The 23,047-nt window shown below is 42.0% G+C and overlaps 1 protein-coding gene across 1 annotated transcript in view; it reads left to right on the forward strand.

The window, feature by feature from the left end:
• The first annotated feature begins 199 nt into the window (after positions 1 to 199).
• LOC137905113 (receptor-type tyrosine-protein phosphatase N2-like) overlaps positions 200 to 23,047 on the forward strand; it is a 32,095-nt gene continuing 9,247 nt past the window's right edge. The window contains exons 1-14 of the mRNA XM_068749344.1: positions 200 to 266; positions 1,181 to 1,307; positions 1,395 to 1,494; positions 1,970 to 2,246; positions 2,813 to 3,031; positions 3,133 to 3,173; positions 3,510 to 3,844; positions 4,194 to 4,280; positions 4,570 to 4,649; positions 18,110 to 18,174; positions 19,054 to 19,266; positions 20,027 to 20,209; positions 21,821 to 21,968; positions 22,447 to 22,520. Of these exons, the coding sequence (XP_068605445.1) occupies positions 200 to 266; positions 1,181 to 1,307; positions 1,395 to 1,494; positions 1,970 to 2,246; positions 2,813 to 3,031; positions 3,133 to 3,173; positions 3,510 to 3,844; positions 4,194 to 4,280; positions 4,570 to 4,649; positions 18,110 to 18,174; positions 19,054 to 19,266; positions 20,027 to 20,209; positions 21,821 to 21,968; positions 22,447 to 22,520 (2,016 nt within the window). The remainder of the gene's footprint in view (positions 267 to 1,180; positions 1,308 to 1,394; positions 1,495 to 1,969; positions 2,247 to 2,812; positions 3,032 to 3,132; positions 3,174 to 3,509; positions 3,845 to 4,193; positions 4,281 to 4,569; positions 4,650 to 18,109; positions 18,175 to 19,053; positions 19,267 to 20,026; positions 20,210 to 21,820; positions 21,969 to 22,446; positions 22,521 to 23,047) is intronic.

Here is a 23,047-nt window from a genome sequence, read left to right on the forward strand (position 1 = left end):
CGTCCGAGAGGAGAGCTAGACAGACTTTAATTTTGAAAATCTGGAGCGGAACCTTTACCTTCTGACGCGCGGTGACGCAGCGACGCTCGCGCCTCGCGCCTCGCGCCTCCAGCGGCAGTGACGTCCTGCATCCTCTCATCATCATCCATCCACCGTCAGCGCGTCCCGACTCCTTTCTGCTCCCCAGCCGCGAGACGACATGGATCCTCGCTCCTTCCTCCTCCTCCTCCTCCTCCTCCTCCTCGCCTCCGCTGACCGGAGGTTCGGTGAGTCACTCGGACGGAAGCTGTTTGCGTGCGTAACGTTACCGGGATCTCCTCCCAGCCATTTTGCAGGCGGATCACGGGAACTATTTTTTATTTCTGATCTGTGTCAATATTGTGTGAGCGGAGCCGTCAGGAACCGGCGGACCGGATCACCGCAGCTTCACCTGCGCGGAGGGACTCGAACATCCTCCGCGAGGACCTACTGTTGGAGCGGAAACATTTTGGGATGTGATCGAGTCAGGAATGATCAAATACACGCAAAAGAATAAGGCAACACAATGAAATAACAACGAATAATGCAACACAATGAAATAACAACGAATAATGCAACACAATGAAATAACAACGAATAATGCAACACAATGAAATAACAACGAATAATGCAACACAATGAAATAACAACGAATAATGCAACACAATGAAATAACAACAAATAATGCAACACAATGAAATAACAACAAATAATGCAACACAATGAAATAACAACAAATAATGCAACACAATGAAATAACAACGAATAATGCAACACAATGAAATAACAACGAATAATGCAACACAATGAAATAACAATGAATAATGCAACACAATGAAATAACAACAAATAATGCAACACAATGAAATAACAACAAATAATGCAACACAATGAAATAACAATGAATAATGCAACACAATGAAATAACAACGAATAATGCAACACAATGAGAGTGGCTGGTGTTGGGGGGGGGGGGCGATGCAAAGGACAGGGTGAAGTGGAGAACATTTGGGTTGCTGTGGCGACCCCTCAGGGGACAAGGAGACGGGACAGGAGTCGTAGGTAGAAGCAGAAAAACAAGGTTCAGATACAGAGACGCGTTGACCCCCCCCCCCCCCCCCCCCCCCCCCCGGGAGGCTCTAAATGTTCTGTGGTTCTGCAGGCTTGACCTGGGAAGGTGGTTCCTCTCAGCGGGTTCTTTCCATGGAGCTGAACAAACTGAGAAGGCTCCCCGCCCGGCCCCCCCAGAGTGGACCAGTCTACCCAGAAAGCAGGTCAGGTGCTTCCCAGTCCTCCCACCGGCGGCTCCAGTGTTACCTGTACAGGTGTCCCATCGTGATCTCTGGTCTCCTCTTCCAACCCCGTCACCCCCCCAGGGTGGACCCGGCGGACCCGAGGGTGAAGCCAGTGGAGGCGGAGCTCAGCCGGAGCCTGCGGACCTACCTCCGGCGTCTCGGTGTCAGCCCCCCGATCACGGTGACTATTGACGACTGATCATTTAGTCTGATCAGCTTCTGTCTTTCAGCCACTGTGATATTCATTTATGAGAAATTATTTCAATTAAATGTTATTTCTAGAACACCTACAAAAACCTGGTGTACGTATAAAAACCTGGTGTACGTATAAAAACCTGGTGTACGTAAAAAAACCTGGTGTACGTATAAAAACCTGGTGTACGTAAAAAACCTGGTGTATGTAAAAAAAACCTGGTGTACGTAAAAAACCTGGTGTACGTAAAAAACCTGGTGTACATAAAAAACCTGGTGTACGTATAAAAACCTGGTGTACGTAAAAAACCTGGTGTACGTAAAAAACCTGGTGTACGTAAAAAAAACCTGGTTTACGTAAAAAACCTGGTGTACGTAAAAAACGTGGATCTGCTGATGACTTGGGCTTTAACTCCGCCCCCTTTGGACTCGTGAGATTTGATCTGCCGTCTGGTTTCTTTCAGGCCGGCCGGCCCCCGTCAGATCGGTACCGCTCCAAGGCTCAGCCTCCCTCCAGCTTTCCTGTACCTGTGCAGAAGCAGAGGCCTCCGACCGACCGGCTCCCGGCCTCCCAGGTCGATGGCGACCTTCTCCTGGTCGCCCTGAGGCGCTATCTCTCCTTGGGGGTCAACCTGGGGCAGCTTAGACCCCTTTATAGAAACGGGATAGAGAGTTCAGGGCTCAAAAAGGAGACCTCCAAACCCAGGCGTGTGAAGATGGACCCGCTGACCTCCGTGGACGGTACGTGTTGCGTGAGGCATGCTAACGTCTCACGGTGTCCACGTGTCCCTGCAGGAGGGACAGCTTGGACTTGTGTCGTCCCTGCTAGGTGCGATCAGCTGATTGACTGAGTGAGGAGACAGGTTTTTAGTCTTGTTGTCTTTGGACGTCCCGCAGACAGGAAGCCTAAACGGCGTCAAACGCTCCGGGGACGGGGACACGGGGATTCTGTAGGTTCTGGTTCACGGTGCGCTTGGATTGGCTGCCGGGTGTAGATACTGCTGATCGCTGATTTACCGACCCGGTAACGGTCACCGCTGGTCCCGAGCAGAACCTCCTCTGGGCGATGGTGATCCGGTTGGACGTGTCCCCCCTATGTCTTTGGCGTCCATCCTTGCGGACTGAGTCCGGTTACTTTGTTTTTGGGGGGGTTGACATCTGTTCTCTCTGCTGTGAGCCATTGGTTCCCATTTCTCTGACTGACAGGCGGAGCAGGAAGTGGAGTTGGTCCATTAGTGTGTGATCAAAGGGAAGTGTAACCCGAGTATCAACCGCTAACCTCTCACAGCTGACTCCTCCCCCTCCAGAGAGGTTCATCCAGACGGTTCTGAAAAACGCTTGGAGGAGACACGTGAACGTGGACAACCTGACGTCTCAGGACCTGGACCGACTGTCCCGCTTCATAGCCGACGCTCTTCAAGTGGTTGACCAGGATCAGGGGCCAAACGGAGGCCTGTCCCGGGTTAGACCCGGCCCCAGGGACCTGAAGCCACAGGAGACCACCGGAGCGCCGGCGCAGCTTCAAGGTGATTTGAGCCTAAAAGGGGGCGGGGCTAGAACTGTTTAGGGTTAGGGTGCGCACGTGTCAATGACTTTATATCGTTATGGATGACTCTTTGTCCAACAGAGCGCCGCACGGATTCACCGGAGGTTCAGGTGAAGGACGAGGTAGGCAACGAAACGCCAGCGAGCATTTCATATTCTGCATGACATCAGCGATGACGCCCGACACCTCCGGGTTCAAAAGAACGCCAAGAACCATTTTAAATCAGCTGCTTACTTTAATATGAGAGACAAAAAACAAACTTTTCTCTCATTTACACATGTATTTTGAGGGCCCCGCCCACATGTGGCACAGTGGTTGCTATTTGAATAGAAGGGGGTGTGGTCCCTCCAGATCGACTCTTTGATAGCCCCGTAGGTCGTAGGTGTGCATTTCATCTTTGGACGTTTGTTTCCATCAGATATTGATCGGATGGATCTGATCGAGTGTTTGCTTTTCAGTCTGAGAGTGGAATCCTCTTCAGCAAACTTCTCCATTACCTGGACAAGACTTCCATGGACGCGGCCTCGCTGGACACACCCACAGGTGAGCAGGTGGGGTTGGAGGACGTCCAGAGCTGGACCGGCCAGGCCGGAGCGGAGGTGCAGAAGAAGGACGCCACCAAGTCGGTGGAGGCGGAGTCGGCGGTGGAGGGCTGGATCAAGGAGGTGGTGCCTCCGCCCGCCTTGCTCGTGAACAAGGAAGCGCACAAGAAGACGATGCACGTTCCCGAACTTCAGCTGGACATCAAAGCTGGCAGGAACGATGTCTTTGGATACGTCATCACCGACACGGAGTGAGTAGCACCAGGCTAGCGTGAGATAAGAGCTAGCCTGAGCTAAGAGCTAGCATGAGATAAGAGCTAGCCTGAGATAAGAGCTAGCCTGAGATAAGAGCTAGCATGAGATAAGAGCTAGCATGAGATAAGAGCTAGCATGAGATAAGAGCTAGCCTGAGATAAGAGCTAGCCTGAGATAAGAGCTAGCCTGAGCTAAGAGCTAGCATGAGATAAGAGCCACGTTATTGATCCCTCAGTGGGGAAGGTTCACAGCTAACTATTGTAGCACTCTCAGGGGGACATTCTCATGTGCATGTCTCTTTCTTCTCTTCTGTCCTCCTCAACCTGTCTTCATCCTCATCATCAGTGGACTCCAGACTGACGAAGGCCTTCACCTGATGGAGGTCCTGGCTAGCAAGGCTAGAATCCAGATGACGGACTTTGCCGAGCTCTCGTACGTATTTCTTGCAGTTTGTCTCGTTGGAGGACGAATCGAACCGGCCCGTCCTCAGAAGAGGGTGACACTCTGGTCCGTGGACGACACGCCCACCTTAGGGCCCCACAAACCCAATAAACACCCGCAGGAGGGGCTGTGTGGTTCTGGAGGTCAAGAGAACAGGACCACCCCCCAGCAGCAAGAGGGACCCTTGTGCCTTTGATTTGCTGACCTTCGGTCAGATCTGTTTTAACGGTGAGGTGTGTGTGTGTGTGTGTGTGTGTGTGTGTGTGTGTGTGTGTTCTAGGGTGGTGGGCCCTGCTGTGACCTTCAAGGTGAACCCCAACCCTCAGAACGTCAGCACCGCCGACGTGGCCAACGTAGCTGGTAGGTGATGCTAGCTGTTGTTAGCTAGCTGCCCTCTGTTGGGGGGGTTGGGTGGTGTTTGGGCTCAAACTCCTCCCCCAAGCTCACTTTTCCTGTTCACCTGATGAAGGCCTCCTATCTATGTCACAGCAGCTGCTGTACCTGTGATAAAAGACGCACCTGAGCCAGCAGGCCGGCGGAGAGGCTGACGCAGAATCTGTTCAGATGGCAGCGTTAAAACGTTCTAAATGAACGATTGCAGCGTTAAAACGTTCTAAATGAACCATTGAAGCGTTAAAACGTTCTAAATGAACCATTGAAGCGTTAAAACGTTCTAAATGAACCATTGAAGCGTTAAAACGTTCTAAATGAACCATTGAAGCGTTAAAACGTTCTAAATGAACCATTGAAGCGTTAAAACGTTCTAAATGAACCATTGAAGCGTTAAAACGTTCTAAATGAACCATTGAAGCATTAAAACGTTCTAAATGAACCATTGAAGCGTTAAAACGTTCTAAATGAACCATTGAAGCGTTAAAACGTTCTAAATGAACGATTGAAGCGTTAAAACGTTCTAAATGAACGATTGCAGCGTTAAAACGTTCTAAATGAACCATTGAAGCGTTAAAACGTTCTAAATGAACGATTGAAGCGTTAAAACGTTCTAAATGAACGATTGCAGCGTTAAAACGTTCTAAATGAACCATTGAAGCGTTAAAACGTTCTAAATGAACCATTGAAGCGTTAAAACGTTCTAAATGAACGATTGAAGCGTTAAAACGTTCTAAATGAACCATTGAAGCGTTAAAACGTTCTAAATGAACCATTGAAGCGTTAAAACGTTCTAAATGAACCATTGAAGCGTTAAAACGTTCTAAATGAACCATTGAAGCGTTAAAACGTTCTAAATGAACGATTGAAACGTTAAAACGTTCTAAATGAACCATTGAAGCGTTAAAACGTTCTAAATGAACGATTGAAGCGTTAAAACGTTCTAAATGAACGATTGAAGCGTTAAAACGTTCTAAATGAACGATTGAAGCGTTAAAACGTTCTAAATGAACGATTGAAGCGTTAAAACGTTCTAAATGAACCATTGAAGCATTAAAACGTTCTAAATGAACCATTGAAGCATTAAAACGTTCTAAATGAACGATTGAAGCGTTAAAACGTTCTAAATGAGCCATTGAAGCGTTAAAACGTTCTAAATGAACCATTGAAGCATTAAAACGTTCTAAATGAACGATTGAAGCGTTAAAACGTTCTAAATGAACGATTGAAGCGTTAAAACATTTTAAATGAACGATTGAAGCGTTAAAACGTTCTAAATGAACCATTGAAGCGTTAAAACGTTCTAAATGAACCATTGAAGCGTTAAAACGTTCTAAATGAACCATTGAAGCGTTAAAACGTTCTAAATGAACGATTGCAGCGTTAAAACGTTCTAAATGAACGATTGAAGCGTTAAAACGTTCTAAATGAACGATTGAAGCGTTAAAACGTTCTAAATGAACGATTGCAGCGTTAAAACATTTTAAATGAACCATTGCAGCGTTAAAACGTTCTAAATGAACGATTGAAGCTTTAAAACGTTCTAAATGAACGATTGCAGCGTTAACACGTTCTAAATGAACAATTGCAGCGTTAAAACGTTCTAAATGAACGATTGAAGCGTTAAAACGTTCTAAATGAACCATTGAAGCATTAAAACGTTCTAAATGAACCATTGAAGCATTAAAACGTTCTAAATGAACGATTGAAGCGTTAAAACGTTCTAAATGAGCCATTGAAGCGTTAAAACGTTCTAAATGAACCATTGAAGCATTAAAACGTTCTAAATGAACGATTGAAGCGTTAAAACGTTCTAAATGAACGATTGAAGCGTTAAAACATTTTAAATGAACGATTGAAGCGTTAAAACGTTCTAAATGAACCATTGAAGCGTTAAAACGTTCTAAATGAACCATTGAAGCGTTAAAACGTTCTAAATGAACGATTGAAGCGTTAAAACGTTCTAAATGAACGATTGAAGCGTTAAAACGTTCTAAATGAACGATTGCAGCGTTAAAACGTTTTAAATGAATGATTGCAGCGTTAAAACGTTCTAAATGAACGATTGAAGCTTTAAAACGTTCTAAATGAACGATTGCAGCGTTAACACGTTCTAAATGAACAATTGCAGCGTTAAAACGTTCTAAATGAACGATTGCAGCGTTAAAACGTTCTAAATAAACAATTGCAGCGTTAAAACGTTCTAAATGAACGATTGCAGCGTTAAAACGTCTAAATGAACCATTGAAGCGTTAAAACGTTCTAAATGAACGATTGAAGCGTTAAAACGTTCTAAATGAACGATTGCAGCGTTAAAACGTTCTAAATGAACCATTGAAGCGTTAAAACGTTCTAAATGAACGATTGAAGCGTTAAAACGTTCTAAATGAACGATTGCAGCGTTAAAACGTTCTAAATGAACCATTGAAGCGTTAAAACGTTCTAAATGAACCATTGAAGCGTTAAAACGTTCTAAATGAACGATTGAAGCGTTAAAACGTTCTAAATGAACCATTGAAGCGTTAAAACGTTCTAAATGAACCATTGAAGCGTTAAAACGTTCTAAATGAACCATTGAAGCGTTAAAACGTTCTAAATGAACCATTGAAGCGTTAAAACGTTCTAAATGAACGATTGAAACGTTAAAACGTTCTAAATGAACCATTGAAGCGTTAAAACGTTCTAAATGAACGATTGAAGCGTTAAAACGTTCTAAATGAACGATTGAAGCGTTAAAACGTTCTAAATGAACGATTGAAGCGTTAAAACGTTCTAAATGAACGATTGAAGCGTTAAAACGTTCTAAATGAACCATTGAAGCATTAAAACGTTCTAAATGAACCATTGAAGCATTAAAACGTTCTAAATGAACGATTGAAGCGTTAAAACGTTCTAAATGAGCCATTGAAGCGTTAAAACGTTCTAAATGAACCATTGAAGCATTAAAACGTTCTAAATGAACGATTGAAGCGTTAAAACGTTCTAAATGAACGATTGAAGCGTTAAAACATTTTAAATGAACGATTGAAGCGTTAAAACGTTCTAAATGAACCATTGAAGCGTTAAAACGTTCTAAATGAACCATTGAAGCGTTAAAACGTTCTAAATGAACCATTGAAGCGTTAAAACGTTCTAAATGAACCATTGAAGCGTTAAAACGTTCTAAATGAACCATTGAAGCGTTAAAACGTTCTAAATGAACCATTGAAGCGTTAAAACGTTCTAAATGAACCATTGAAGCATTAAAACGTTCTAAATGAACCATTGAAGCGTTAAAACGTTCTAAATGAACCATTGAAGCGTTAAAACGTTCTAAATGAACGATTGAAGCGTTAAAACGTTCTAAATGAACGATTGCAGCGTTAAAACGTTCTAAATGAACCATTGAAGCGTTAAAACGTTCTAAATGAACGATTGAAGCGTTAAAACGTTCTAAATGAACGATTGCAGCGTTAAAACGTTCTAAATGAACCATTGAAGCGTTAAAACGTTCTAAATGAACCATTGAAGCGTTAAAACGTTCTAAATGAACGATTGAAGCGTTAAAACGTTCTAAATGAACCATTGAAGCGTTAAAACGTTCTAAATGAACCATTGAAGCGTTAAAACGTTCTAAATGAACCATTGAAGCGTTAAAACGTTCTAAATGAACCATTGAAGCGTTAAAACGTTCTAAATGAACGATTGAAGCGTTAAAACATTTTAAATGAACGATTGAAGCGTTAAAACGTTCTAAATGAACCATTGAAGCGTTAAAACGTTCTAAATGAACCATTGAAGCGTTAAAACGTTCTAAATGAACCATTGAAGCGTTAAAACGTTCTAAATGAACGATTGCAGCGTTAAAACGTTCTAAATGAACGATTGAAGCGTTAAAACGTTCTAAATGAACGATTGAAGCGTTAAAACGTTCTAAATGAACGATTGCAGCGTTAAAACATTTTAAATGAACCATTGCAGCGTTAAAACGTTCTAAATGAACGATTGAAGCTTTAAAACGTTCTAAATGAACGATTGCAGCGTTAACACGTTCTAAATGAACAATTGCAGCGTTAAAACGTTCTAAATGAACGATTGAAGCGTTAAAACGTTCTAAATGAACCATTGAAGCATTAAAACGTTCTAAATGAACCATTGAAGCATTAAAACGTTCTAAATGAACGATTGAAGCGTTAAAACGTTCTAAATGAGCCATTGAAGCGTTAAAACGTTCTAAATGAACCATTGAAGCATTAAAACGTTCTAAATGAACGATTGAAGCGTTAAAACGTTCTAAATGAACGATTGAAGCGTTAAAACATTTTAAATGAACGATTGAAGCGTTAAAACGTTCTAAATGAACCATTGAAGCGTTAAAACGTTCTAAATGAACCATTGAAGCGTTAAAACGTTCTAAATGAACGATTGAAGCGTTAAAACGTTCTAAATGAACGATTGAAGCGTTAAAACGTTCTAAATGAACGATTGCAGCGTTAAAACGTTTTAAATGAACGATTGCAGCGTTAAAACGTTCTAAATGAACGATTGAAGCTTTAAAACGTTCTAAATGAACGATTGCAGCGTTAACACGTTCTAAATGAACAATTGCAGCGTTAAAACGTTCTAAATGAACGATTGCAGCGTTAAAACGTTCTAAATAAACAATTGCAGCGTTAAAACGTTCTAAATGAACGATTGCAGCGTTAAAACGTCTAAATGAACCATTGAAGCGTTAAAACGTTCTAAATGAACGATTGAAGCGTTAAAACGTTCTAAATGAACGATTGCAGCGTTAAAACGTTCTAAATGAACCATTGAAGCGTTAAAACGTTCTAAATGAACGATTGAAGCGTTAAAACGTTCTAAATGAACGATTGCAGCGTTAAAACGTTCTAAATGAACCATTGAAGCGTTAAAACGTTCTAAATGAACCATTGAAGCGTTAAAACGTTCTAAATGAACGATTGAAGCGTTAAAACGTTCTAAATGAACCATTGAAGCGTTAAAACGTTCTAAATGAACCATTGAAGCGTTAAAACGTTCTAAATGAACCATTGAAGCGTTAAAACGTTCTAAATGAACCATTGAAGCGTTAAAACGTTCTAAATGAACGATTGAAACGTTAAAACGTTCTAAATGAACCATTGAAGCGTTAAAACGTTCTAAATGAACGATTGAAGCGTTAAAACGTTCTAAATGAACGATTGAAGCGTTAAAACGTTCTAAATGAACGATTGAAGCGTTAAAACGTTCTAAATGAACGATTGAAGCGTTAAAACGTTCTAAATGAACCATTGAAGCATTAAAACGTTCTAAATGAACCATTGAAGCATTAAAACGTTCTAAATGAACGATTGAAGCGTTAAAACGTTCTAAATGAGCCATTGAAGCGTTAAAACGTTCTAAATGAACCATTGAAGCATTAAAACGTTCTAAATGAACGATTGAAGCGTTAAAACGTTCTAAATGAACGATTGAAGCGTTAAAACATTTTAAATGAACGATTGAAGCGTTAAAACGTTCTAAATGAACCATTGAAGCGTTAAAACGTTCTAAATGAACCATTGAAGCGTTAAAACGTTCTAAATGAACGATTGCAGCGTTAAAACGTTCTAAATGAACGATTGAAGCGTTAAAACGTTCTAAATGAACGATTGAAGCGTTAAAACGTTCTAAATGAACGATTGCAGCGTTAAAACATTTTAAATGAACCATTGCAGCGTTAAAACGTTCTAAATGAACGATTGAAGCGTTAAAACGTTCTAAATAAACAATTGCAGCGTTAAAACGTTCTAAATGAACGATTGCAGCGTTAAAACGTCTAAATGAACCATTGCAGCGTTAAAACGTTCTAAATGAACCATTGAAGCGTTAAAACGTTCTAAATGAACCATTGCAGCGTTAAAACGTTCTAAATGAACGATTGAAGCGTTAAAACGTTCTAAATGAACGATTGCAGCGTTAAAACGTTCTAAATGAACGATTGCAGCGTTAACACGTTCTAAATAAACAATTGCAGCGTTAAAACGTTTTAAATGAACCATTGAAGCGTTAAAACGTTCTAAATGAATGATTGAAGCGTTAAAACGTTCTAAATGAACGATTGCAGCGTTAAAACGTTCTAAATGAACGATTGCAGCGTTAAAACGTTTTAAATGAACGATTGCAGCGTTAAAACGTTCTAAATGAACGATTGAAGCTTTAAAACGTTCTAAATGAACGATTGCAGCGTTAACACGTTCTAAATGAACGATTGCAGCGTTAAAACGTTCTAAATGAACGATTGCAGCGTTAAAACGTTCTAAATAAACAATTGCAGCGTTAAAACGTTCTAAATGAACGATTGAAGCGTTAAAACGTTCTAAATGAACCATTGCAGCGTTAAAACGTTCTAAATGAACCATTGAAGCGTTAAAACGTTCTAAATGAACCATTGAAGCGTTAAAACGTTCTAAATGAACGATTGCAGCGTTAAAACATTTTAAATGAACCATTGCAGCGTTAAAACGTTCTAAATGAACGATTGAAGCTTTAAAACGTTCTAAATGAACGATTGCAGCGTTAACACGTTCTAAATGAACAATTGCAGCGTTAAAACGTTCTAAATGAACGATTGAAGCGTTAAAACGTTCTAAATGAACCATTGAAGCATTAAAACGTTCTAAATGAACCATTGAAGCATTAAAACGTTCTAAATGAACGATTGAAGCGTTAAAACGTTCTAAATGAGCCATTGAAGCGTTAAAACGTTCTAAATGAACCATTGAAGCGTTAAAACGTTCTAAATGAACGATTGAAGCGTTAAAACGTTCTAAATGAACGATTGAAGCGTTAAAACATTTTAAATGAACGATTGAAGCGTTAAAACGTTCTAAATGAACCATTGAAGCGTTAAAACGTTCTAAATGAACCATTGAAGCGTTAAAACGTTCTAAATGAACGATTGAAGCGTTAAAACGTTCTAAATGAACGATTGAAGCGTTAAAACGTTCTAAATGAACGATTGCAGCGTTAAAACGTTTTAAATGAACGATTGCAGCGTTAAAACGTTCTAAATGAACGATTGAAGCTTTAAAACGTTCTAAATGAACGATTGCAGCGTTAACACGTTCTAAATGAACAATTGCAGCGTTAAAACGTTCTAAATGAACGATTGCAGCGTTAAAACGTTCTAAATAAACAATTGCAGCGTTAAAACGTTCTAAATGAACGATTGAAGCGTTAAAACGTTCTAAATGAACCATTGAAGCGTTAAAACGTTCTAAATGAACCATTGAAGCGTTAAAACGTTCTAAATGAACGATTGAAACGTTAAAACGTTCTAAATGAACCATTGAAGCGTTAAAACGTTCTAAATGAACGATTGAAGCGTTAAAACGTTCTAAATGAACGATTGAAGCGTTAAAACGTTCTAAATGAACGATTGAAGCGTTAAAACGTTCTAAATGAACGATTGAAGCGTTAAAACGTTCTAAATGAACCATTGAAGCATTAAAACGTTCTAAATGAACCATTGAAGCATTAAAACGTTCTAAATGAACGATTGAAGCGTTAAAACGTTCTAAATGAGCCATTGAAGCGTTAAAACGTTCTAAATGAACCATTGAAGCATTAAAACGTTCTAAATGAACGATTGAAGCGTTAAAACGTTCTAAATGAACGATTGAAGCGTTAAAACATTTTAAATGAACGATTGAAGCGTTAAAACGTTCTAAATGAACCATTGAAGCGTTAAAACGTTCTAAATGAACCATTGAAGCGTTAAAACGTTCTAAATGAACCATTGAAGCGTTAAAACGTTCTAAATGAACGATTGCAGCGTTAAAACGTTCTAAATGAACGATTGAAGCGTTAAAACGTTCTAAATGAACGATTGAAGCGTTAAAACGTTCTAAATGAACGATTGCAGCGTTAAAACGTTCTAAATGAACCATTGAAGCGTTAAAACGTTCTAAATGAACGATTGAAGCGTTAAAACGTTCTAAATGAACGATTGCAGCGTTAAAACGTTCTAAATGAACCATTGAAGCGTTAAAACGTTCTAAATGAACCATTGAAGCGTTAAAACGTTCTAAATGAACGATTGAAGCGTTAAAACGTTCTAAATGAACCATTGAAGCGTTAAAACGTTCTAAATGAACCATTGAAGCGTTAAAACGTTCTAAATGAACCATTGAAGCGTTAAAACGTTCTAAATGAACCATTGAAGCGTTAAAACGTTCTAAATGAACGATTGAAACGTTAAAACGTTCTAAATGAACCATTGAAGCGTTAAAACGTTCTAAATGAACGATTGAAGCGTTAAAACGTTCTAAATGAACGATTGAAGCGTTAAAACGTTCTAAATGAACGATTGAAGCGTTAAAACGTTCTAAATGAACGATTGAAGCGTTAAAACGTTCTAAATGAACCATTGAAGCATTAAAACGTTCTAAATGAACCATTGAAGCATTAAAACGTTCTAAATGAACGATTGAAGCGTTAAAACGTTCTAAATGAGCCATTGAAGCGTTAAAACGTTCTAAATGAACCATTGAAGCATTAAAACGTTCTAAATGAACGATTGAAGCGTTAAAACGTTCTAAATGAACGATTGAAGCGTTAAAACATTTTAAATGAACGATTGAAGCGTTAAAACGTTCTAAATGAACCATTGAAGCGTTAAAACGTTCTAAATGAACCATTGAAGCGTTAAAACGTTCTAAATGAACGATTGCAGCGTTAAAACGTTCTAAATGAACGATTGAAGCGTTAAAACGTTCTAAATGAACGATTGAAGCGTTAAAACGTTCTAAATGAACGATTGCAGCGTTAAAACATTTTAAATGAACCATTGCAGCGTTAAAACGTTCTAAATGAACGATTGAAGCGTTAAAACGTTCTAAATAAACAATTGCAGCGTTAAAACGTTCTAAATGAACGATTGCAGCGTTAAAACGTCTAAATGAACCATTGCAGCGTTAAAACGTTCTAAATGAACCATTGAAGCGTTAAAACGTTCTAAATGAACCATTGCAGCGTTAAAACGTTCTAAATGAACGATTGAAGCGTTAAAACGTTCTAAATGAACGATTGCAGCGTTAAAACGTTCTAAATGAACGATTGCAGCGTTAACACGTTCTAAATAAACAATTGCAGCGTTAAAACGTTTTAAATGAACCATTGAAGCGTTAAAACGTTCTAAATGAATGATTGAAGCGTTAAAACGTTCTAAATGAACGATTGCAGCGTTAAAACGTTCTAAATGAACGATTGCAGCGTTAAAACGTTTTAAATGAACGATTGCAGCGTTAAAACGTTCTAAATGAACGATTGAAGCTTTAAAACGTTCTAAATGAACGATTGCAGCGTTAACACGTTCTAAATGAACGATTGCAGCGTTAAAACGTTCTAAATGAACGATTGCAGCGTTAAAACGTTCTAAATAAACAATTGCAGCGTTAAAACGTTCTAAATGAACGATTGAAGCGTTAAAACGTTCTAAATGAACCATTGCAGCGTTAAAACGTTCTAAATGAACCATTGAAGCGTTAAAACGTTCTAAATGAACCATTGAAGCGTTAAAACGTTCTAAATGAACGATTGCAGCGTTAAAACATTTTAAATGAACCATTGCAGCGTTAAAACGTTCTAAATGAACGATTGAAGCTTTAAAACGTTCTAAATGAACGATTGCAGCGTTAACACGTTCTAAATGAACAATTGCAGCGTTAAAACGTTCTAAATGAACGATTGAAGCGTTAAAACGTTCTAAATGAACCATTGAAGCATTAAAACGTTCTAAATGAACCATTGAAGCATTAAAACGTTCTAAATGAACGATTGAAGCGTTAAAACGTTCTAAATGAGCCATTGAAGCGTTAAAACGTTCTAAATGAACCATTGAAGCGTTAAAACGTTCTAAATGAACGATTGAAGCGTTAAAACGTTCTAAATGAACGATTGAAGCGTTAAAACATTTTAAATGAACGATTGAAGCGTTAAAACGTTCTAAATGAACCATTGAAGCGTTAAAACGTTCTAAATGAACCATTGAAGCGTTAAAACGTTCTAAATGAACGATTGAAGCGTTAAAACGTTCTAAATGAACGATTGAAGCGTTAAAACGTTCTAAATGAACGATTGCAGCGTTAAAACGTTTTAAATGAACGATTGCAGCGTTAAAACGTTCTAAATGAACGATTGAAGCTTTAAAACGTTCTAAATGAACGATTGCAGCGTTAACACGTTCTAAATGAACAATTGCAGCGTTAAAACGTTCTAAATGAACGATTGCAGCGTTAAAACGTTCTAAATAAACAATTGCAGCGTTAAAACGTTCTAAATGAACGATTGCAGCGTTAAAACGTCTAAATGAACCATTGAAGCGTTAAAACGTTCTAAATGAACGATTGAAGCGTTAAAACGTTCTAAATGAACGATTGCAGCGTTAAAACGTTCTAAATGAACCATTGAAGCGTTAAAACGTTCTAAATGAACGATTGAAGCGTTAAAACGTTCTAAATGAACGATTGCAGCGTTAAAACGTTCTAAATGAACCATTGAAGCGTTAAAACGTTCTAAATGAACCATTGAAGCGTTAAAACGTTCTAAATGAACGATTGAAGCGTTAAAACGTTCTAAATGAACCATTGAAGCGTTAAAACGTTCTAAATGAACCATTGAAGCGTTAAAACGTTCTAAATGAACGATTGAAACGTTAAAACGTTCTAAATGAACCATTGAAGCGTTAAAACGTTCTAAATGAACGATTGAAGCGTTAAAACGTTCTAAATGAACGATTGAAGCGTTAAAACGTTCTAAATGAACGATTGAAGCGTTAAAACGTTCTAAATGAACGATTGAAGCGTTAAAACGTTCTAAATGAACCATTGAAGCATTAAAACGTTCTAAATGAACCATTGAAGCATTAAAACGTTCTAAATGAACGATTGAAGCGTTAAAACGTTCTAAATGAGCCATTGAAGCGTTAAAACGTTCTAAATGAACCATTGAAGCATTAAAACGTTCTAAATGAACGATTGAAGCGTTAAAACGTTCTAAATGAACGATTGAAGCGTTAAAACATTTTAAATGAACGATTGAAGCGTTAAAACGTTCTAAATGAACCATTGAAGCGTTAAAACGTTCTAAATGAACCATTGAAGCGTTAAAACGTTCTAAATGAACCATTGAAGCGTTAAAACGTTCTAAATGAACGATTGCAGCGTTAAAACGTTCTAAATGAACGATTGAAGCGTTAAAACGTTCTAAATGAACGATTGAAGCGTTAAAACGTTCTAAATGAACGATTGCAGCGTTAAAACATTTTAAATGAACCATTGCAGCGTTAAAACGTTCTAAATGAACGATTGAAGCTTTAAAACGTTCTAAATGAACGATTGCAGCGTTAACACGTTCTAAATGAACAATTGCAGCGTTAAAACGTTCTAAATGAACGATTGAAGCGTTAAAACGTTCTAAATGAACCATTGAAGCATTAAAACGTTCTAAATGAACCATTGAAGCATTAAAACGTTCTAAATGAACGATTGAAGCGTTAAAACGTTCTAAATGAGCCATTGAAGCGTTAAAACGTTCTAAATGAACCATTGAAGCATTAAAACGTTCTAAATGAACCATTGAAGCGTTAAAACGTTCTAAATGAACGATTGAAGCGTTAAAACATTTTAAATGAACGATTGAAGCGTTAAAACGTTCTAAATGAACCATTGAAGCGTTAAAACGTTCTAAATGAACCATTGAAGCGTTAAAACGTTCTAAATGAACCATTGAAGCGTTAAAACGTTCTAAATGAACGATTGCAGCGTTAAAACGTTCTAAATGAACGATTGAAGCGTTAAAACGTTCTAAATGAACGATTGAAGCGTTAAAACGTTCTAAATGAACGATTGCAGCGTTAAAACGTTTTAAATGAACGATTGCAGCGTTAAAACGTTCTAAATGAACGATTGAAGCTTTAAAACGTTCTAAATGAACGATTGCAGCGTTAACACGTTCTAAATGAACGATTGCAGCGTTAACACGTTCTAAATAAACAATTGCAGCGTTAAAACATTTTAAATGAACCATTGAAGCGTTAAAACGTTCTAAATGAATGATTGAAGCGTTAAAACGTTCTAAATGAACGATTGCAGCGTTAAAACGTTCTAAATGAACGATTGCAGCGTTAAAACGTTTTAAATGAACGATTGCAGCGTTAAAACGTTCTAAATGAACGATTGAAGCTTTAAAACGTTCTAAATGAACGATTGCAGCGTTAACACGTTCTAAATGAACGATTGCAGCGTTAAAACGTTCTAAATGAACGATTGCAGCGTTAAAACGTTCTAAATGAACAATTGCAGCGTTAAAACGTTCTAAATGAACGATTGAAGCGTTAAAACGTTCTAAATAAACAATTGCAGCGTTAAAACGTTCTAAATGAACGATTGCAGCGTTAAAACGTCTAAATGAACCATTGCAGCGTTAAAACGTTCTAAATGAACCATTGAAGCGTTAAAACGTTCTAAATGAACCATTGCAGCGTTAAAACGTTCTAAATGAACGATTGAAGCGTTAAAACGTTCTAAATGAACGATTGCAGCGTTAAAACGTTCTAAATGAACGATTGCAGCGTTAACACGTTCTAAATAAACAATTGCAGCGTTAAAACGTTTTAAATGAACCATTGAAGCGTTAAAACGTTCTAAATGAATGATTGAAGCGTTAAAACGTTCTAAATGAACGATTGCAGCGTTAAAACGTTCTAAATGAACGATTGCAGCGTTAAAACGTTTTAAATGAACGATTGCAGCGTTAAAACGTTCTAAATGAACCATTGCAGCGTTAAAACGTTCTAAATGAACCATTGAAGCGTTAAAACGTTCTAAATGAACGATTGAAGCGTTAAAACGTTCTAAATGAACGATTGAAGCGTTAAAACGTTCTAAATGAACGATTGCAGCGTTAAAACGTTCTAAATGAACGATTGAAGCGTTAAAACGTTCTAAATGAACGATTGAAGCGTTAAAACGTTCTAAATGAACGATTGCAGCGTTAAAACGTTCTAAATGAACGATTGAAGCGTTAAAACGTTCTAAATGAACGATTGAAGCGTTAAAACGTTCTAAATGAACGATTGCAGCGTTAAAACGTTCTAAATGAACGATTGAAGCGTTAAAACGTTCTAAATGAACGATTGAAGCGTTAAAACGTTCTAAATGAACGATTGCAGCGTTAAAACGTTCTAAATGAACGATTGAAGCGTTAAAACGTTCTAAATGAACGATTGAAGCGTTAAAACGTTCTAAATGAACGATTGCAGCGTTAACACGTTCTAAATAAACAATTGCAGCGTTAAAACGTTCTAAATGAACGATTGCAGCGTTAACACGTTCTAAATAAACAATTGCAGCGTTAAAACGTTCTAAATGAACGATTGCAGCGTTTCTTCTTTGTTCTTTCTGTAGTTCAGCAGAAAACTTCTCTGGAGAAGGAAACCAAGCTCAGCATCCTGGAGGCGGGGCTCGCAGATGTGAGTTCATCATTTCACACACATATTCATGTCTTTGCTGATGGGGGGGGGGGGCACCATGTCCTGTAATGAGGCCCAGGCCCCTGGAAACAGAACCAGAACAAGGACCAGGACCAGGACCAGGACCAGGACCACACATGTAGTTCTCAATGTGCAAACACACGCGTGTGCTGCTCCAGCTACATACATGCAGACAGGACTGATCGGCAGGTGTATGACAGGTGTGTGTGTGTCCTGTTGGCAACATGCAGAGCTGTCTCCATGGCAACGAGGGGCTAGAGACAGGCAGTGAATGGAGGGAAGGATGGGAGGAATATAAGGAGGAGCCCAAAGGAGGACTTTGTGGTCTCCCTTTTTCTAGCATCTCATTCCTGTCTGTGGAAGTGTTGGAAGCTGATCCTCCTCCTCCTCCTCTTCCTCCTCCTCCTCCTCTCCTGAGCAGAGAAGTGCTTTTTTCTTTTTTTGCAATGGAAGAGAAGCCAATGGAGGAGGAGGAGGAGGAGGAGATGAAGCCGGGAACTTTGTAATTTTTTCTAGGAGAGAGGGGGGGTGATGAAACTCCTCCTCCTCCTCCTCCTCCTCACCGGTGTGCTGCAGCTGGATGGAATGGGCACGAGAGGAGCTGCCTGGTAGGTTCCTCCAGGGGGCGCTGCCTGCAGGAGGCCAAACCCAACCGGAGTTTTGGCATGCGATGCACTCGTGGCCACAGAAGGACGAACAAACTCCAGATTATACGTGTGTGTGTGTGTGGGGGGGGGGGGGTCTCTTTGGTTTGTCCAACCAAACGCTGCTGCAGGTCTGGACCCTCAGTGAAACCAGAACCAGAACCAGAACCTCCTGAGCTGCACCGGTCCACATTGTGTCTGTTTGTGGCCACAGGGAAGCCAGATAGACCAGATCCCCACCAAGTACAGTCGGGCGGAGTCGACCAAGTTCCTGGTCCTCACCGTGGCGTCCCTCCTCTGCATCGCCGGCGTGCTGCTGGCCTCCAGCGCCCTCTACTGCCTCCGGCACCGCTCGCATCACAAGATCAAAGAGAAGCTCACCAATCTGGGAGCAGATACCAGCAGCGATGCTACCGCCACCTATCAGGTAGGAGGTGTTACTGCAGCCCATGACTCATCCACGGTTATTTCTGATTTACTCGTAGCGGCCGGACCGCCGCGATCTCTACCGCGTTAGCGTTATTACCAACCCTGGGACACCCCCGACGTCCCCCCCGTCCACCCTGGACCAGGTCCTGCTGGTGGACTGTCTCACTGGAGGGTGGGTCGTGATGATGATGATGAATATATTTATTAGATAGAATGTTAGAGTACAAGTACAGTCACACAGTAGCATGTATTACAGTACAAGTACAGTCACACAGTAGCATGTATTACAGTACAAGTACAGTCAAACAGTAGCATGTATTACAGTACAAATAACGTCAAACATCCTGTCTAAGAGGAGCATTTCAAAATGCTCGTCCTCCTGAGGATCTGAGTCGGCGGTTTTTACTCCAAGCTCGACGCTCTCGTCTCGTCTTCTCGACCGGGCGGCGGTCCCGCACACGTATTACCCCGTAACTACGCACATATGTGGCTCGGGTTGAAGTGGCGGATGTCTGCCATCTGCTGGTGTGAAGTGGTAACTACATGAGGCCCCATATTTTGGGACTTTGGCGCTGAAGGCGTTAATCACGGTTCTGCGTTGACGCAACGTGTAAGCTAATATTCAAACGCCGCGGCGTTTAGGAGGTTGGCTGAGCAGTTTCTCGTCAGGTTTAGAGGTTCTGATGCTGCAGGAGCTTCGGAGGACGCAATGGCATTTCCAGACTGACCCGCCCCCGGTGACCTGCCCCGCCCTGCAGGAGCTCTGTCGGCAGCGTATGGCGGTCAAACCTCCAAGCGAGCGTCCGGAGCCCATCGGCGTCTCGTCTCAGTTCAGCGACGGCGGTCCGGCCGTCAGCCCCTCGGCTCGGAGCAGCACCTCCTCCTGGAGCGAAGAGCCCGCCCACTCCGCCATGGACATCTCCACGGGTCACATGATCCTGGTGAGTCGTCCTCCACAGCTGAGGTGATTGTAAATGACATGTCCAGAGGCCTTTCTGGGGGGGGGGGGCAGACTGCGGTCCGCCCAGCCGAGACAAGACGCAGCAGCATGTCAGGGCGAGCGAATCAAACACGCCCTGATTCCACAGGAACGATCACCTGATATTTTGAAGACGATGATGAAGAGCATTTCGCTCCCTTGTTCTCTGTCTTTTGTGATTCTGTTCATCCACAGCAGCACACACACACACACACACACACACACACACACACACACACACACACTAACACACACACACACACACACACACACACACACACACACACACACACTAACACACACACACACACTAACACACACACACACACACACTAACACACACACACTAACACACACACACTAACACACACACACACACACACACACACACACACACACACACTAACACACACACACACACACACACACACACACACACACACACTAACACACACACACACACACACACTAACACACACACACACACACACTAACACACACACACTAACACACACACACTAACACACACACACACACTAACACACACACACACCTACACACACACACACACACACACTAACACACACACACCTACACACACTAACACACACACACACACACACACACACACACACACACACACACTAACACACACACACACACTAACACACACACACACACACACACACACACTAACACACACACACTAACACACACACACTAACACACACACACACACTAACACACACACACTAACACACACACACACACTAACACACACACACACCTACACACACACACACACACACTAACACACACACACCTACACACACTAACACACACACACACACACACACACACACACACACACTAACACACACACACACACTAACACACACACACACACACACACACACACTAACACACACACACTAACACACACACACTAACACACACACACTAACACACACACACTAACACACACACACACACACACTAACACACACACACACACTAACACACACACACACCTACACACACACACTAACACACACACACACACACCTACACACACTAACACACACACACACACACACACACACACTAACACACACACACACACTAACACACACACACACACACACACACACACTAACACACACACACTAACACACACACACACACACACACTAACACACACACACACACTAACACACACACACTAACACACACACACACACACACACTAACACACACACACTAACACACACACACTAACACACACACACCCACACACACACACTAACACACACACACACACACACACACACACCTACACACACACACACACACCTACACACACTAACACACACACACACACACACACACACACCTACACACACACACACACGATGCTGTGTGTGATTCTCTGGGTGGGGTCTAAACGGTTCTTCCTGTTTCTCCGGGTCGGAACCAGAACTTTGCTGCTCCAGTTCCCGGCCTCGTCACAGCGAAGCCGGCCCCGTGTGACGCTGTCCTCCTGTCTCCTGTCCTCTTGTCTCCTGTCCTGCAGTCCTACATGGAGGACCACCTGAAGAAGAAGGACCGCCTGCAGAGGGAGTGGGAGGCTCTCTGCGCTTATCAGGCAGAACCCAGCGCCAGAACCGTTGCCATGAAGGATGGCAATGCCAGGAAGAACCGCTCCACCGCCGTCGTAGCATGTAAGCAAGGCACGCCCTGTTTCAGTAGCCTTAGCTCCGCCCACATCTCCTCAAGATTCCATAAACGCTCCGTCGCCAGGTGAGTCAGACTCAAGAGCTCCCACAATGCCTTGCTTCAGGGTGTAACGCTCTAATGTGTGAATGTCGGTGGTGGTCAGAGGGCCGTCGCTCCAGTCATTCTGCCCCACGGTAGCTGTACCTGCCCCAGGGTAGCTGTACCTGCCCCAGGGTAGCTGTACCTGCCCCAGGGCAGCTGTACCTGCCCCAGGGTAGCTGTACCTGCCCCAGGGTAGCTGTACCTGCCCCAGGGCAGCTGTACCTTCCCCAGGGTAGCTGTACCTTCCCCAGGGTAGCTGTACCTTCCCCAGGGTAGCTGTATCCGCCCCAGGTTGGTCATGCCCTTTGTCCCCCCCCCCCCCCCCCCCCGCTGAACTGGGTGCACGTATATTCACAACGTGATTCCTTCTCTGTGTTCCAGACGATCATTGTCGGATCACCTTGAAGGTGGAGAACAGCCAAGGCAGCTCGGATTACATCAACGCCAGCCCGATTGTGAGTACCTGCTCCACCCCCCCTCTATGGCAGGCCCCCAAAGGCCCCCACAGGCCCCCACAGGCCCCCAAAGGCCCCCACAGGCCCCCACAGGCCCCCACAGGCCCCCAAAGGCCCCCACAGGCCCCCACAGGCCCCCACAGGCCCCCACAGGCCCCCACAGGCCCCCACAGGCCCCCAAAGGCCCCCAAAGGCCCCCAAAGGCCCCCAAAGGCCCCCACAGGCCCCCACAGGCCCCCACAGGAACAAAGGCAGCCTGGCGGCGTGCTTAGCTTCAGCGGCAGCCCCCCCCCCGCTGGGACTGTTCTGCACGTGAATATTAATGATTAATATTAATGGGGGGGATCCTAGGAAAAGGTTTTGCTAATGCCACCCAGGGGCAAACAAACAAACAGGAAGTCACTAACCGGCTCAGGGTCCGGAACCCCCGTGTGGTCGGTACCGGCAGCACATGGGTGGTTCCAGGAGGATTTGCCGCGGGCCGATGGGCCCCTCGTCATCATGTGACCTCTGACCCTCTCCCCTCA

Source organism: Brachionichthys hirsutus, chromosome 15 (assembly GCF_040956055.1).
Source record: "Brachionichthys hirsutus isolate HB-005 chromosome 15, CSIRO-AGI_Bhir_v1, whole genome shotgun sequence".
Classification (NCBI taxonomy): domain Eukaryota; kingdom Metazoa; phylum Chordata; class Actinopteri; order Lophiiformes; family Brachionichthyidae; genus Brachionichthys; species Brachionichthys hirsutus.